General features: G+C 40.8%; 1 protein-coding gene across 1 annotated transcript; it reads right to left on the bottom strand.

Moving 5' to 3' along the window:
* Positions 1-3,080: 3,080 nt before the first annotated feature.
* lipib (lipase, member Ib) lies at positions 3,081-17,232 on the bottom strand. Its single transcript, XM_023950373.2, has 10 exons — positions 17,098-17,232; positions 14,885-15,291; positions 12,243-12,351; positions 9,126-9,227; positions 8,467-8,556; positions 8,224-8,391; positions 5,433-5,522; positions 5,077-5,185; positions 4,682-4,855; positions 3,081-3,986 (listed from the first exon to the last, which is right to left on the bottom strand). Exons 1-10 carry the CDS (start codon positions 17,147-17,149, stop codon positions 3,902-3,904), a joined length of 1,386 nt encoding a protein of 461 aa, XP_023806141.1. The 5' UTR covers positions 17,150-17,232; the 3' UTR covers positions 3,081-3,901.

Below are 17,232 nucleotides of genomic sequence, written 5' to 3'. Positions count from 1 at the left end.
CTACTTGGGATCAGATGGCTTGAATATGGCCCCCGGACCGAAATGAGTTTGACGCCCTGGTCTAGAAGGATGTCCCTCCTTCTAAAGTAGACGTCACCGTCTGTCTTCCAGTCAGGACTGGGGAAATATGAAAAGAAGCTTCTGGGGACAGCGCATAGGGACGGGTCCCTTGGTGAAATATTGAATGAATGTAGAAAGAGAACTGTTAGTGGGGGGAGTAAGTGAATATAGCAGTTTGAGGTGGAACACCAACCAGCTACCGGATCCTGGGATCATTCGGGCACGCAAACCCCTCCACCACGATAAAGTGGCGATTCAGGGAGGGGAGCTTTTTATGTTTTCAAGTTGTTGTTTTTAATTTATGGCCTGCAGCAGTTACTGACTGCACGGACCAAATTGTTTTCATAGTTGGAAAAATTTGAGCAAGAATTTGCCCCAGCCACATGCACGAAAACTCACCAAAATGTGTGCCGACCTAATACCCGGCGAAAATTAGTTTTGGGCATAGTAAACGACACCATCCCCAGGACGATGACATCCCAGTAGGCTAAAGCTTAGTCGGGATATCCAAAGGAAGTTTTGAAATTATTATGGGATGGCAAAACAACCTACAGCTTCACGGCCATTTTGTGGCAAAGTTTGAGATTTGACGTTTTTCGTGTTTTTCGACAATATGAGAAATCATTTTTGTTTATGCGAGTTTCACAAAATTTTAAGCACATGCTGCCAGCTTAAGTCTATCACCACAGTAGTTTCACTGACCTTTGACCTCATATTTGGTGACTGATGTTTATTTATTATTTTTTATTATTAATGTATTACAAGGCCGCTATCTTGAATTAAAAAAAAAGACCTTCAGTTCCAGATATAGACGAAAACCCGTCCTAGACATTTTTATCGATGGTCTCGTAACTTCTCGGGCATCAATGGCAAGCTACTGTGGAAAAACTGTTGGAATTAGAAATTGTAGATGTTGAACGGCGTGCGCCTGTTGAGTTCACAACTGATGCGATCTTAGCTAGCTCACACATTTTTTAACAAGGGTGGGTGGAGCATTTTTCCTTTTTTTTAATTGATTTTTTAAATTTAATTTTCTTTGTAGTATTTATGGAGGATGATGAATCTGTAGAACATGTGAGAGTCCAGGATATTTTTAAAAAATGCCTTTATATGTGTTCTATCAGAAACAACACAAACATTGGTAAATTTGGTTCTCTTTAGTTTTAATCAAACAAAACAAATAAATTACCACAAACTAGTCCACTAACTGCTTTTTTACATGCTTTACACAAATGGCCCACAAAGTGGTATTGCTTGGAAACGTGTCTAATCTTCAGCTACAAAGCCTTTTGTAAAAGTAATCAATTTTATTCCTGCACTTCAACCCCAAAATGTCAATTTTGAGGTAATAAACAATAAATGAAAACATCAAACATTATAAGAAAGATGATGTTATTGGCACGTATTTGTAACTGATGGAAATTCATGTTGGCCACACGTAATACGTGCGGCAAAGTTGCACATTGCTGCATTGCCTGCAAGTATTTTAAGGCTGAATTTTGTTGTTGGTTGCACGTATTCAAAGTCCCATTAGTTGTCACACACCTAGATGTGTGATATTTGTTCTCCACATTTAACCCATCCCCTGGCAGAGCACTGTAACCCTTGTGCTATCCTAGGCACTTTAACATTGGGAGTTGGGTCATCTAGACCCACTAGACAGTGCGCTGAACCTTTTTTCTTCAATGATTTGTGATATTCACTGGTGTCCATGGATTACATGAAATCTTTCCACTTTTATCCAGCTTTGTCATGGTAGAGAGAACACGTCAATGTAAGGGTGGGGTCATCTAAGATAGAACAAGGGTTAACAGTGGGAGTGGGGTCATCTAGACCCACTAGACAGTGCTCTGAACCTTTTTTCTTCAATGATTTGTGATCTTCACTGGTGTCCATGGATTACATGAAATCTTTCCACCTTTATCCACCTTTGTCATGGTAGGGAGAACATGTCAATGTAAGGGTGGGGTCATCTAAGATAGAACAAGGGTTAACAGTGGGAGTGGGGTCATCTAGACCCACTAGACAGTTTTTCTTCAATGCATTTTTAGATCTTCACTGGTGTCCATGGATTACATGAAATCTTTCCACCTTTATCCACCTTTGTCATGGTATGAATTATACGTCAATGTTAGGGTGGGGTCATCTAAAATAGCACAAGGGTTAACCCCAATCCTAAACTTAATCCTAATCTTAACCATTCCTCCGGGTCCAAGAAAAAGTTCAGCACTGGCCACATGGATGACCCAAACTAGCATGCTAGCACCCACTTTAGCACCCACTTCACTCTTCTCAGCCTGATTTCTTTCTAATAAAATGTGATCACTAACCTGCGCAGGGTAATTCCTCTGGATCGTCAAATTTTGCTGTCATAACTTTTGCAGTTGATTGTAAAACATTGCGTATGTTATTGATTCTCTGCATGTTTAGACTTTGTCATTACTTCAAGACTCAATGCATAGTAATGGCGCATGTGTGTCGCGTCGTATTTCACGTGACGGCCACCCCAGAAATATATATCGATGGCAACTGTTTGCATACTACTGAGCAGCGTCTTTCACCGATAGCAGTGTGATTTTATGAGGAAGAGTGCAGTTCTGCTCCAGTCCAAATGTACTATTGATCCTGTTTTGATCTCTTACCTTTTCAACTAATGTAGTTTTTTAGAAGTTTTGAGTAAAAACTGTGAAAAAGAGAGAAACAAGCTCTAAAGGTTTTGTGGATGGCTCTCAAAAGAGCCGTTGTGGGTCAGTGCTTTGAGGACAGAAAACCCGATTCTAGAGCTGTCATGTCTGCTCCCTCTGCAAGAAAGTAGATGATGAAGGAGTTTTTCCTCTCTGTTGGCAGCAACCTATTTCATCCCATGCACTATCTCGTCTTCAGCTACCACAGCCTCCTCACTGCAGGTTCCTGTGGTGCTGAGGACCTGATGAAGCTGTGCAGAACACGAGAACTTCACACTCTGCTATGGATCTTCAGTCAGGGGCCAGTTTCATTTTATCTAAGTAAAGAACAAATAGTCAAGTTTGAAAACTTTATTTTTAAATTCACATTAAAAACAAAAATATACAAAATATTTAGTATTTCGTTAGTTAATATCGCTTCTGTTAATCCACTGACTACCATGGCAGCTCTTTCCGGGGGTTACGTTTCCATTGTATTTCCATGGTACTTCAGACCAAAGAGCTTCAAAGGCACAAAGAAAAACTGCATTTATGGTTCACTATCAGCACACCAAAGTCTGAGCGAAATCAAGCAGATGTTTTTTTCATAACATTATGATATTGATAAATTATAATGCATACTGTACTGTATAATTTACAAAGAAAATGGGATGTGAAGAATATAATCTGGAGTAAAAGTAATCACATCAATTCAATCAAACCATGGTAAAAATTATCAATAGAAACTCATCAGATTATTCTTTTTTACTTTAGTATAAACTTTAGATCAAAAAAGTGTGGCTCATTCGATTTAAACTCAAAACCACAATTTATATTTTATAAAAGGTTTCAGTTATAAATGTGTTACAAAGATCCTTTCTCATCAGAACCAGACAATACAAATTTGCCAAATGGCTTTAATATCTGAGTATCAGCTTCAAACAAATGCTTTTTTTCATGCAGCTCCTCATCATTTTCTTTTCTTTTCAGGTATCTCTTCATCTGCTCCGCTCCTGGTTTTAGTTTCCAGGAATAATCCACACATCAGCAGGCTTCCCCCTGCCTGGAGCCACACTCCGTGGTCACATGTGGGGTCAGAGCCGGAGACCACGGGACCTCTGAGCACAGAGGGTCAGTCAGGTGTTTTCCAGAGAAGATGAAGAAGTGAGTGCGCTCAGTCACAGGTGAGAGTTGCAGGGCAGAGGCCGAAACGACACTTCCATGTTTTCCTCCATGATGGCGTCAAAGCGGCACATCAAAGGCCTGCAGGAGGAAACATTTTGTCAATGTTGATCTCCAACTGCTGCTCTGCTCATGGAAATTGCATGTATACATATTTACACTAAAATGAGAAAATGTTGAAATTCTAGTCCATCCACCATTTAGACAAAGAGCGCGGTTTTGAACCGCTGCTCCCCCCTCACTCCCTACAGGAAATGGGGGGGGGGGAGAACTCAAAAATACCAAATGCCCAAGCTAGACATGTACATGAACGTACTAACGCTAACCTGAAGATTCCTCAAATTAGATCACAAAAGGGGAAGCCACTTAACCCTTGTGCTATCCTAGGCACTTTTACATTGGGAGTTGGGTCATCTAGACCCACTAGACAGTGCTCTGAACCTTTTCTCTTCAATGATTTGTGATCTTCACTGGTGTCCATGGATTACATGAAATCTTTCCACCTTTATCCACCTTTGTCATGGTAGGGAGAACACGTCAATGTAAGGGTGGGGTCATACGATAGCACAAGGGTTAAAAATGATTGGACAATACTTTCCAAGTTTAAAGTTTTTGGTGCAACCAGCTGGAGATTTAACACTTTGTTGAATTTTAATTCTAAAAACATTTAATTTTATTGTTCTGATTGACTTGAATGAGAGGCTCAACTTCTGACTGACTTTGATAAGCTTTGATATATTCTTATCATCACCTAAATGAATGATTTGAACTCTGACCTCTCAGGGTGGTCCAGCGGTGTGAAGCGAATTCTGATGAGTCTCATTTTGTAACGAGGGCCGATGATGTTCCCGGTGCTGATCCGCATGGAAATCTTCTGAATGTTCTGTATGTCTTCGTCAAATTGAGCGAGCAGCCGTGTAGACGTGTACTGTTCGAACCTAAGAAGCTTACTGCAAAGACGAGAGGAGCACAGTTTTAGCAGTTAAAAAAATGAATTTATGTTGTTTACGATGAAGGATGCCTAACCCTGATCCTCAAGATCAACCCCCTTCAGTGTTCATTCTGATTACCTGCATCAAGTGTTTTCATTTGGTCTGTGTCTGGAATTATGGCAGATCTTGAGGATGACAGTTGGGTCTAAACTACATGGTGTGTTAGCGGAAACACTCACTGATCAACTCGAGCTTCAGTGAAATTCCTGCCGCTGTGAAGGCGGAAGTAGACAACCCCCCAGCGAAGGTACTGGTTCCATGTCACCATGTCAACTCTGTAGCTCAGCTCTGTCACACACCGGCCACAGAAGGTCAAACCGTTTAGCCTCAAGAAACATTCTCTATGATATTTGTGAGTTCTTAAGAAAATGATGTCATATATGCTAAAATTTTTCGTTATATGAGTCCCGCGTGTGTGTGTGTATAGGCTTGTGTGTGTGTGTATAGGAGTATAAGTGTGTATGTGTGTGTGTGTGTCGGTGTGTGTGTGTGGGTGTGTCTGTGTGTGTGTGTGGAGGCTGTGTGATAGACTCACTCTTGTAAGGCAGAGAGGCGGTGGTGCTAAAGTAGACTTTGGTCTGTCCAAGTCGAATCAGAGTGTCTCTCCATAAACTCATGTTATAACCTGAAGGTTAGAAGACAAGTGAGGTTTGTCAGATTTGATCCAACATCGCTTCATTTGCTAAATTTGATCACACAAATACATTTAGCTTGTTTTAAAAGCAATGCTATATTTACGATTTCGATCTCTACATGAGTGACTTTTTTCAACATGTCTGAGAGAAGTTTTTGCTAGTTTATTAGTGAGGGATGAACCAATGGAGATAGCGTACTGCCACTAACTATAGGTGGTGGAATTGCATCGCCTGTGATCAGGACTGGGTTCCCATGGATAATGTTTGTGTTGGCTCAAAAGACTGAGTTAGGTATAGACCACGTGTCCCTGCATTCATTAAAACCAGAAATGTGCAGCAGTATTGTTCAATTTTCCTAAAAAACAAGATGAAATATTAAACTTTTTTCCCTAAAAGGCACGGATTCTCTATGTAGATCAGCTTAGTTTATATATATTTGTAAATTAGGTGTTCTCCAGATCACTACAAGATTCTGAACTACTGAGCAAATAGCAGAGCCTTTTATCTAAAGGGACTTACTCTTTACAACTAAAGATAATGTGCAGTTAGCTGCCATGCTAAAAGATATATGACTGTCTGGCCTGAGATTTGAACACTTGACCCAGCAGTTGGCAGACAGGCTGTACATCTCAGTGATGCTCAGAAAGATTTGGGTTCTTTTTTTAGTCAACTTGTGAGGATTGTGCTACTTAAACCTCTCTATGAAAATTAAAGTAGAATAAATCAATTCAGGCATCATGTCATCCTGTCCTGCTATTCGATAATTCATTGTAAATGAATAAAGGGGGTTTAAAGTATTAATTTTTAAATTTTTAACTGCACGTTTAACAAACTTAAAATTAAGATGTATCAGACAGATTACTAACATAATTGTTTTCTATCAAAGGACCCCTGAAAAGTGAATTGGACTTTAAGATCTCCAAGGATTAACATCACAGAGCGATTAAAAAAAACCTCTCAAGAACAAAAGAGATTCTTCAAGATTTTTCACCTTGGACAAAAAAGACAATTCTTCAGCTTTGGGACTTCAGAGAACCACAGCAAGACCAAATACTCGCAAACAAACATGGACTAGTGAAAAACCATTCCAGGAGGTCAACCAACTAAAATGATCTCTGGTTGGCGTGGGAGCCAGTTCAAGATGCACCACTGCTGTGCAAGAAGTCATGCTGACTTTTGGGAAAGCACTGTGGACTGTCTGGAGAGAGTTAACCTTTTGGAAGCTGTTTTTAACCTTTTAACACCGGAGATGTCATTGATGACACCTAAATATCAAACGCTCTTTGACAAACCGTAACTCTGCCACTGTTTACGCGATCAACATGAACCAGCTGATTCTGATGCGGAGAAAAGCAGCTTTTCATATCAGCTTACAAAAATTACATGCTGCCCAACGCGGCTTTTCTCTGCCACAGAATCAGCTGACCTACATTGATTGCATGAACACTTCATTACCGTAAAGTGATCAGAGCTGGGCTGCTTTTTTGTGCTTCAGAATGCGCTGGAATTAATTTAATTGCGTAAACGGTTGAAGAGTTGTGGTAGTTCAAAGAATGTCAACAGTGGAGGTAAAAACATTGGGTAATGGAGGTCACACTGATGTCATTTCTGCTCCATATACTTCTAGAGTGTGGTACATCAGAAGAGGGGAGACACAGGCAGCTCAAACAACAGACGAAGATGACATCATCATAACGTCTGTCCCCCAATGTCAATCATGCCACAGTAGCCAATGGGCTCAAAGCCCCACCCCCAAGTGGATTTAAGATCAAACCAAAAGTGAAAATCCTGAATTAAAACTATACATCGAAAACTAAAAGGAAACAAGGTTATTCAAGGTTCAAATTTAAAATGATTTAATTCCAATTTTTCATATTTCTTTCAAGTTTGATAAATATTTTTTCAATTTACAATTGTATTTTTCAAATGTTCAACATTTCCTTCAGGTTCATAATGTGTACTTTTGAGTTCAAAGGGCCTTTATCATGCTTTTCTTAGGCCTTTCAGTGTAAACTATATCCATATACATGAAGTATATTATCTTTGGCACACTAAAGAACGATTTTTTAATTAAATATGAGTTATTTTTGCAATTCAGTTTTCTATTAAGCAAAACGACTCGATCTCTGAGGCTCCCCCTTTGACTCATTGTGGGCGCCGCCCATTTCGTGACATCATCCTAGAGTCAGCCTCAGCAGCGTGTCTGCGTTTTGCCCACGAAAACAAACAACATCTAAACTTTAGCAAAGATAGATGTGACCAATGTGCATAGAAAATAAAACTGTTTTGTCAAACAACGCTCTGGGGAGAAGGTGGGTGTTAGTCTGGAGGTGGTGCTGGCAGTGCAGACTCTTCCTGGAAGGGGCGGATCTTACTGATCCACGTCACAATGTAAGAACCCACTCGTTTTCGTGGATTTGGGAGGGGCTTAGGGTTGTTTTTCATTATGAGTACTTAACATTATAATACACTTAAAAGTTAACTGATCCTGATTTGAGCCCATCATTTCGGTGTGGAAGGGTTAATCTGGGGTAAAGTAGTGTATCAGAAAAAAAGTATCACACCAAAATTCAAACATGGTTTCAAATATGTTAAGATATCAGGTCAGGGACTAAGATTTCTTACAAACACTGCAGGTAGACCTGACATTTCTGATCGTCTACGATCGTTTTTGTTGGATGTATCACTTACCAAGCACCGGACAGGTAGCTGGCTTAAAGACTTCGCACTGCAGGCACTGACCATCCAGGAAGTGGTTGTACGATGAACACGGGTAACCGGTGAGATGGCAGGTTCTGTTAAGGGCGCACAGATACAGGAACACCGAGCGTTGGTGGTCACACACAAAGTAGGATTTCCCTGAAAGACCATAGAGAGGAACTTTGGTGAGATTAAAGCTGAAAAACAGGAGAGAGTGGGCGGGTAAAAGCTCACCTGCAAAGATGGTTTTGGGACATCCGGGTTGGTCGGCTCCACCGTTGGCGTAGAAGTCAATGTGGCCATGAGATCCTCTCAAACCAAATGCTGAAGGCAGGAAACTGATTTAGCTCTAGGATTTTTTCGTGTTTTATGAAAATGTATCAAACTGGATGGTTTTTTCCAAGAAGTGTCAGTTTTCACCAACTGCAGTCTAAAGGAACTGATCCCTCATGCTAACAGTTTTCTAATTATTAGTCTTGATGTTTCGTTCACAGGTTTAATTAAATGTTATTTTAATCACAAATACTCAGAGGCTACCACTTAACATTTGTATGTTTTTCATTATGAAAGTTGTGGTTGATGAGTCAGCCTCTCTAAAGCAAACTGCAGTTGAATCTCTGTGGGCTTGTTCATCTGTCTACCATCTGCTGTCATTAGAGGGTGAAGCAGCTCACCATGCAGCTTTTGGTCGACTTATATTTATATCATGGCCTACATCTTAAACACTCACAAACCGTCTCCTGTCATTACTTTTTACTATTAAAATATAGACTGTTTGTAGTAAGCTATTCTGGGGTGCAGAGTAGACGGTTGTTTTGTTCCCACTTTGGTTTTTATTGGACTGACAGTCAGAAAAAGGACGGTTCAGGTCAATAAAGCAGTTGAATTCTCACAGTCCATGTCGGTGTGCAGTACATCCACAAACATGGCGTCTGAAGGGTCAAGCCTCTCCTCTGGTTTGGCCCTAGTGAACATTGGCCCAGCTGGATCCAGACCTGGAAGGAAAGAGCAGAACTTGAAACTTTGACCTTCAACAACAATACATGTGAATGAAATATGTATGCCAGATTGTACGTGACAACTTATGATGATCAGCATCAAACTATAGCAAAATTAAAATGGCCATACTGACATTTTTTAACCAAATTGGATTATAACGTGGAGAAGAATTTCACCATTGTGGGATAAATAAAGTAGCAATTATTATTAAAGGTCTTATTTTAAAACCTTTTCTTTAGTGGCTGTATGGCTCAGTTGGCTGGGTGTAGAACTGCTGTGCAAGTACCAGGGTTCGCTTCCCTGGTGCCGCAATGAGCTTCATCCAGTGTGGGTCCTTGGGCGAAACCTAACTATGTAGCCACTTGAGGCCCAAGTCTGGGTCCCCCTCTGCCCCCCCAGCCCGGACATAAAACAGGGTTGTGTCAGGAAGGACATCCAGGGAAAAGATCTGGTTTGCTGTGGCAACCCCTCATGGGATGTGCCGTAAGGTACACAACATTTCTTTGTGTTTCTCACATTTTTGTGAAGCACCTTAAGACAATTTAGTTGTAGATTTGTAAATGGAATAAAATACAAATGATAATAAAAAACAATTTATTTGTTATTTGTTTTTGTTTAGGATCTTTGTTTTCTTTATAATCATGGGTCAAATCAACTCCTAATTAAGACTTTATTAGGCTGACAGTCACCTTCCTCTACTATCTACCGTAAGTCAGAATATTCGCTCATGTCTTCTGCATTTACTTAATCTTTCATTCATTCATTCATCTGTTTCCGTTTGTCCCTTTCGGGGTCACGGGTTTGCCGGAACCCAACCCGGCCACTTATGGGCGAAGGCAGGGGACATCCTGGACAGTCTGTCCCAGGGTCACACATATCACACACCAATGCACACTCACATTCACACCTATGGACAATTTAGAGTAACCTATTAACCTATGAAGCATGTTTTTGGACGGTGGGAGGAAGCTGGAGTCCCCGGAGAAAACCCACACATGCACGGGGAGAACATGCAAACTCCACACAGAAAGGTCCCCCATTGTTGTTGTGACTTGAACCAGGGGCCTTCTTGCTGTGAGGCAAGAGCGCTAACCACTGCGCCACCGTGCAGCACATTTTCTAAATCTTAAGCAGAAAACTTACATAGTTCAACCAAGACTAAAGGGATCAAATAAACCACAGTTAGTATAATTACACTGATAGTAAAGACAACATAGAAACCAAACGCTGACTTAGTATGTTTAGTTTGATCTTTGCTGCCATCTAGCTTTTAGCTGCTGTATCACAGTCATGGTTCCAACAGCTCACAAAAAACACCACCTGGGATTCGGATGCATTCGGATTTACAGTTTTTCTCAGTCGCTTTAGTACAATTCTCAGATCAGAATGAAATTCCTAAAACTATTTGTTCAATCTTCACATCATGATGTCACTTGTGCACATCATATAAGCAGTTTTTCACTTCTTTGAACAAGTTGCAATTGCTTTTGTACATCCATGCAAATGATTACGTACAATTCTCTGCTCTTTGCTACATTATCAATTGTTTATGTCATGTTGATCAAAATGTATTATATAGTTCACTGTGCAATAGTCTTACTCCTCAAAACACCTAGTCATTAGTTCATCGTATAAGTCATTAACTGCAAAATGGTTGACCAAGTTGTCATAATGTGACAAACATATTTCTATACATCTCCATTATATGTTTTTGTCTAAATCTGTCCTGAATTGGTAAATTGCTCTCAGGTGACTTGACTTCCTCTAACAAAGGTGCATCTCATTGACAGTGAATAGACAAGTATATACTGTATATGGCAGAAGCACAACACAATGTTCTATGTCTGACAATGGAAGGACAAGGAATTGGGCGGGGTCAACAGCCAGAGAGAAGAAGAAGAGGAAGAGTAGTGAGGTTGCGTGGTGGAGGAGTTAGGGGGCAAAACCGAGGAAGAGGCCGAAGACATGTACGTGTTCCTGATGAGATGCGGATGGAGTTCATTTCACGCTACTCTCCTTTCCTTAACCCCATTGAAGAATTTTTCTCAGCATGGTAATGGAAAGTTTATGATCGCCAGCCACATACACAAATGACCCTCCTGGCTGCCATGGATGCAGCGTGTGATGACATCACGGCAGACGTCTGCAGAGGCTGGATAAGATACTCTAAAAGATTCTTTCCACGCTGCATTGCAAGAGAGGATATTCGCTGTAATGTGGATGACAATGTGTGGCCTAACATACAGGAACGACAAGAGATGTAGGAAGACCACACCAATTCCTACTGCACTGCCTGTACTGTTGTACAGAATATTGTCCTCTTTTTTTTCCCCTTTGTGTTACTGTTTGCAGTGGTTTTTTTCTATGTTGGTATGACATGGTCTACCAACAAATTACAAAATGAACAGTAAAAGTGTAAATGTGAATCTTGTCCAGTCTCTTGCAATCAAACAAAAAATGTGTAACTTACATTTTACAATAATTGTCATCAAAACTTTAACCATAGTTTACATCAGAACCTCCCTCTAAAGTACACAGTTATACTGACAACATGACTAAGTCATTTGACTGTCTTGTTCGTAGACAATGACACAAGGACTTGACATTCTGATGGCACTGACATGTTCAATGACATAAAGACTTAGTTTTGAGAGATGAACTAAAGATTTTGAGCAAGTTACAGGCTTTTGCAAGAAATCCATAGTGTTTTGCTGTTTGCACAAATTGTTTGGAGAAATGCACACACGTATTTGCAAACTTCAATACTGATCTGAGAATTGTACTAAAGTGACTGAGAAAAACTGTAATCTAACAGTACAAGCTGTCATATAGATGAGAACAACAAATGACAATAATGCGTCTGTTTTCTTAACCCCTGTGCTATCTTGGATGACCCCACCCTTACATTGTCGTGTTCTCCCTACCATGACAAAGGTGGATAAAGGTGGAAAGATTTCATGTAATCCATGGACACCAGTGAAGATCACAAATCATTGCAGTGGGTATTTTACCTGTGATGCGGCCAAGCATGCCTTTTAAATTTGCTCCCACAAATCCAGCCAGGTGAGCTCCCAGACTGACTCCGATCAGATGAACCGAGCTCAGGGGGGCTCCTTCCTCCTGCAGACAACCATCAGCCATCAGCTTCACATCAGGGCTTCAGTTCAAAGTTTTGTTCTTTTACTTCTATTGAGTGTCCCCTTCAGCGTAAAAGAACCATCAATAATTATTTAAGGCTTCAACTTTGCAGTAAATTTACCTAAATTTTGATTTTCTTTCGAGCCACATTTAAATCTTTACACACCAAATATAAAGACGTTTTGAGCTAACATTCATTTAAAGTTTGAGCTTGTAAGACATTTTTACTTTAAATGACGTCCAGTATATGTAATCCGTTTTTATCTTTCATCTTATTTCTATGAATCAGCAGTTACGATTTAGATAAAATTCAAACTGTAGCGTCTTTGGCGCAGAGGTAGAGCGGTTGACCAGGTCCCGCTCTGCCTGCCCATGTGTGTCACAATGTCCTTGAGAAAGCCCCCCCACCTCCATAAAGGTGGAAAGGCACTATAAGTACAAGGCATTTACGATTTAAGATATAACTAATCAACCAAACATGGCATAACTTTAGTTGGTATCCAATCCTCCCCTATGGTTGCAGCATCTCTGACTGTATTTCCCAATGTCATAATGTCATTGTTGATGTGAAAGATTACAATTTAAGGATACGTATGCCTGTTTGAAGGATTTGCCATATAGTCAATGAAGAATTCCCATGCTACAACTTTGTGTAACCCTTGTGTTATCTTAGATGACCCCACTCTTACATTGACGTGTTCTCCGTACCACGATAAAGGTGGATAAAGGCGGAAAGATTTCATGTAATCCATGGACACCAGTGAAGATCACAAATCATTGAAGAAAAAAAGGTTCAGCGCACTGTCTAGTGGGTCTAGATCAGTGTTTTTCAACCAGTGTGCCGTGGGAGTTGGTCAAGTGTGCCGTGGGAAATTGTCCTCATTAATTGATCTAAAAAATTTTTCCATCTCCAGGATATCAGCTCTGTGTTCATCCAAACAGGCCCTGATAAAACACTGAGTAGTTAGGAATATGAAAGATCATAAAATACTTTTTTCTTTCTGTTTATTTGATTCTATTAAAGACATTTTGATAAGAATGAAGGTACCGCAATTTAGCCGTAGCATTAGCTGTTTTCTGAAAAGTCCCGCCCCTTTAACTGTCTCCACCAATTACTCTTGGAGGCTAATTCACATGTTATCAGTCTGACCAATCAGAAGTGGTTAAAGTCTTCACTTCATTGTTCTGATTCTGCTCATAAAGTCTCTCAGTTCCAACAAAAATACCAGCTAAAGCTCTTCTTAGTGGTGTAGATTTCCACAGTATCCGGTGTCAGACCGTGGAACAAGTGAACAAAATAATGAAGCTCAGAGACGCCAGTTTATTTACGTGTGGCGGCTGTTTGCACTACATCTCCCATGATGCATTGGGTTAAAGTGACAGAGTCTCTGGGCACAATGAGTCTTCCTTTGACGTCTTGAAACCACAACGAAGACACATCAAACAGTTTTTAAATCTTACTTAACTTTTATTACATCTTCTAGAAAAAACAGCTGCAACTTTCAGCATTGCAACTTGCACGCGAGATTGCAGAGGGGCTGTTGATCAATACAAACTGTGAGTGTCTCCTTTTTTATTTATTTTTGGATGCTGGTGTGCCGCGGGATTTTTATCAAGGTTAAAGTGTGCCGTGGCTCAAAAAAAACAAACAAAAAACACTGATCTAGATGACTCAAGGTGCCTAGGATAGCACAAGGGTTAAAGTTGCTTAAAGTTGTAATAGGACATTTCTTGCCAACTTTTATATTTATATTTAATATTTTCATAATATTTTGTTATTTTCATGTTGAATGTACATCAGATTTTACATCCTAACAGAAAACCCCCAACTATATGTTAATTGAAGGTTTAACACCAGATTTAATCACAATCTTGTTATGTCAGGAAGGATATCTTGTGTCACACCTTTGCCAAATCGCTTTAGGGATTACTTCATAATGAAAAAGTTGCCAAAAAATAAAGTCATTTTCTTAAAACTAATTGGCAGTCGAATTTCACTTATCTATTACCTTCATTCATTCATTCATCTTCTGCCGTTTATTCTCTTTTGGGGTCATGGGGCTGCCAGAGCCTATCCCCCACTTGTGGGCGAGGCAGGGGACACCCTGGACAGTTCACCAGTCTGTTGCAGTATCTATTAGCTTTGTCACGTATTTCATTCTAAAATCATTATTTGTAAGTTGAAATGTTTAGAATGAAGACGTGCTGGTTAAAGTTTGTGACTTAGTGTATAGCCGACTGTAAAACCTTAAAGTGGTGTTATATCAAGCTATGGTTCTAATATTTTGGGACCTTAAAAATTTCCTTTTGCAAACATTTAGAATATATTCCACCTGATGATTGATGTAAAAAAAGGTGAACTCTAATCATTGGTAGATATTTCTGACACTTGACTGAACAATTTCTACTTAAAAATATTTGATTAATTGCCAAAGCTCAATCAAATCCTTAAGGACCTGACCCTTGACCTCCTGGGGTTTCTCCTGCTTCTGTTAGCTGTGGTAATATACCTCACCTGCATGGTCAAGATGAAGCCTGTGAGGTTCTGAGCTGCCTCCCTCGTATAGGAAACAGCTGTGAAGTAATTAAAGTTGGCCGCCCCTCTGTTCCAGTCCACCACGATGATGTTCATGTCGTCCTGCTCGGCCAGGAGGTGGACTATGTGGTGGATCCAGATGGGCGGGGCTCCGGTGGGTCGATATCCATGAATGACAAAGGCGGTGGGATTATTAAGGTTGAGGAGTGGCTGGGAGGAAAGGTGGTGGTGATTTAACTCGCGGCCACAGTCGAGGTTGGAGCGGGTGTAGAGCAACAACCGAACATACAGGCTGGTACCCATGAAGCAGTGGGACAGGTTGAGGTCAGTAAAATCGTCGCAGGGCTTCTCTGTCTTGTTCCCATCAGTCCCACCATCCTCCTGCCCTGAGGAGGGAAATATACTATGAGACAAGCATACCAATGAACTTTCACCTTTAACCCTTGTGCTATCTTAGATGACCCCATCCTTACATTGACGTGTTCTCTCTACCATGACAAAGGTGGATAAAGGTGGAAAGATTTCATGTAATCCATGGACACCAGTGAAGATCACAAATCATTGAAGAAAAAAGGTTCAGCGCACTGTCTAGTGGGTCTAGATGACCCAGCTCCCAATGTTAAAGTGCCTAGGATAGCACAAGGGTTACATGCAACTTTACCTTCACTTGGATAAGAGGGAAAGCTTATTGTATGTCAAACAATAAAAAAGCAAAACAGTAGCAACATGTCATCCACCCAATTTTAAGATACAGCTGTGTTCTTAAATATGATTTACAGTCTTTGCATAAACTCCACCTTCTTCAGTCCATATTTGGTCGTCTGTTTCCATCAGAAAATCCTAGCAGAAGGTAACCTCCCTGCAGATTCCCAATACGGAGTAGAAAGAGAACCAGTCAGTAAACTGGTAGGACAGGGTTCAGGCTTTATCAGGAAAAAGCACAGTGGTCGTTGGTGGGACACCATGATGTTCATCCTACTCATTGTGTTTGTTCTATCTCTGTAATCCTTGTGCTATCCAAGACACTTTAACGTTGGGTGTGGGGTCATTTGGACCCCACAAGACCTTTTTTCTTCAATGATTTGTGATCTTCACTGGTGTCCATGGATTACATGAAATCCTCTTCACCTTTATCCACCTTTGTCCTGGTAGGGAGAACACGTCAATGTAAGGGTGGGGTCATTCTGACCTCACAAGATAGCATGAGGGTTAACAGTACTACTGGCCCAGATGGCAATAAATGTGCAGCTAAAAATCTCTCTGGAATTGAGCCCAGTAGACACCAAGGAGTCATGTGACCTTAGGGTTTGTCCGTCTCTTTTATGAGTTGTTGGAGATGAACACTGCAGGGTAAAAAGGAAATTCTGGGGTGTCCATGGCTCCATTTGCCCACCCAGTAAATGTGCTGGCTGTGGTTCCACAACCTAACTTTTAACCAGCCAGCACCATCAAAAAAAAAATTAAAATTAGTTTGGAAAATTGTCCCGTCTTGAAACCCAAAATAAGAATGGGTGTTTGTTTACACCTTCTGTGGGTGTGTCGTATAATCTGGGCTAATCCAGCAGTGACTGTCCTCCACTCTGGTTCAAATTGCAATGGTGTAAATAGAAGTTCCTCACACAAAAGATAAAATATTTCTGAGTCATAAAAGAAATGGTCAGAACCGGAACCTTCAGAAAAAGTTCTTAGTCTAAGAATCTTAAGGGTTTTCTGTGGAGCCCAGAGGTCAAGTTTAAGTAAAAGCAATCGTTTATTCTCTTCAGTACACTAAAGATCCTGTTGGATCTCATTAACATTTGTTCTGCTGTGTAATTGTTGGCTCTGCAAGTCAGCGTCAGCAGGATCAGGTTGCTATAAAAAAACATTTCATCCCATCACCACCTGCCAGTCAACCAGAGTAGGCGGGGTCAAGTGAACACAGTCCCGCCAAAGGTGGACATTAAATCACGAACAGACTGAGAGTGAACCAGCAAACAGCAGCAGCCGTTGTCCTCTGAGCAGATGGAGCTGAATAATCTGTTCTTTCCAGACTCCACTAAGCTGTCTGTACCTGTGGAGTCTGTTCCTGCACACCTACACTCACACCTGAGTGGGTCTGTGGGCTCCCAGTACCGGATCAGCAGGAAGCAGATCTGATGCCGCCACTGACCTCCACCATAAAGTCTCGCGTGGACCACACGTTTGCTTCTTACCTTTAGAGAGCACGAGGAGGCCCATCAGAACCAGCAGGCTGTGGAGCAGCATTATCCCCCTCCCAAAGCACAGAGATGCAGTCAGATCAGGAGAGCAGTAAGTACCAGCCGACCTGAATCCACAGAGACAGACTG

The sequence above is a fragment of the Oryzias latipes genome, chromosome 20 (assembly GCF_053564925.1).
Source record: "Oryzias latipes strain Hd-rR chromosome 20, Olatipes_Hd-rR_3.1".
In the NCBI taxonomy this organism is placed as follows: Eukaryota; Metazoa; Chordata; class Actinopteri; order Beloniformes; family Adrianichthyidae; genus Oryzias; species Oryzias latipes.
Note: the sequence above shows the minus strand (reverse complement) of the source record. Positions and strands in the feature narration are given on the sequence as shown.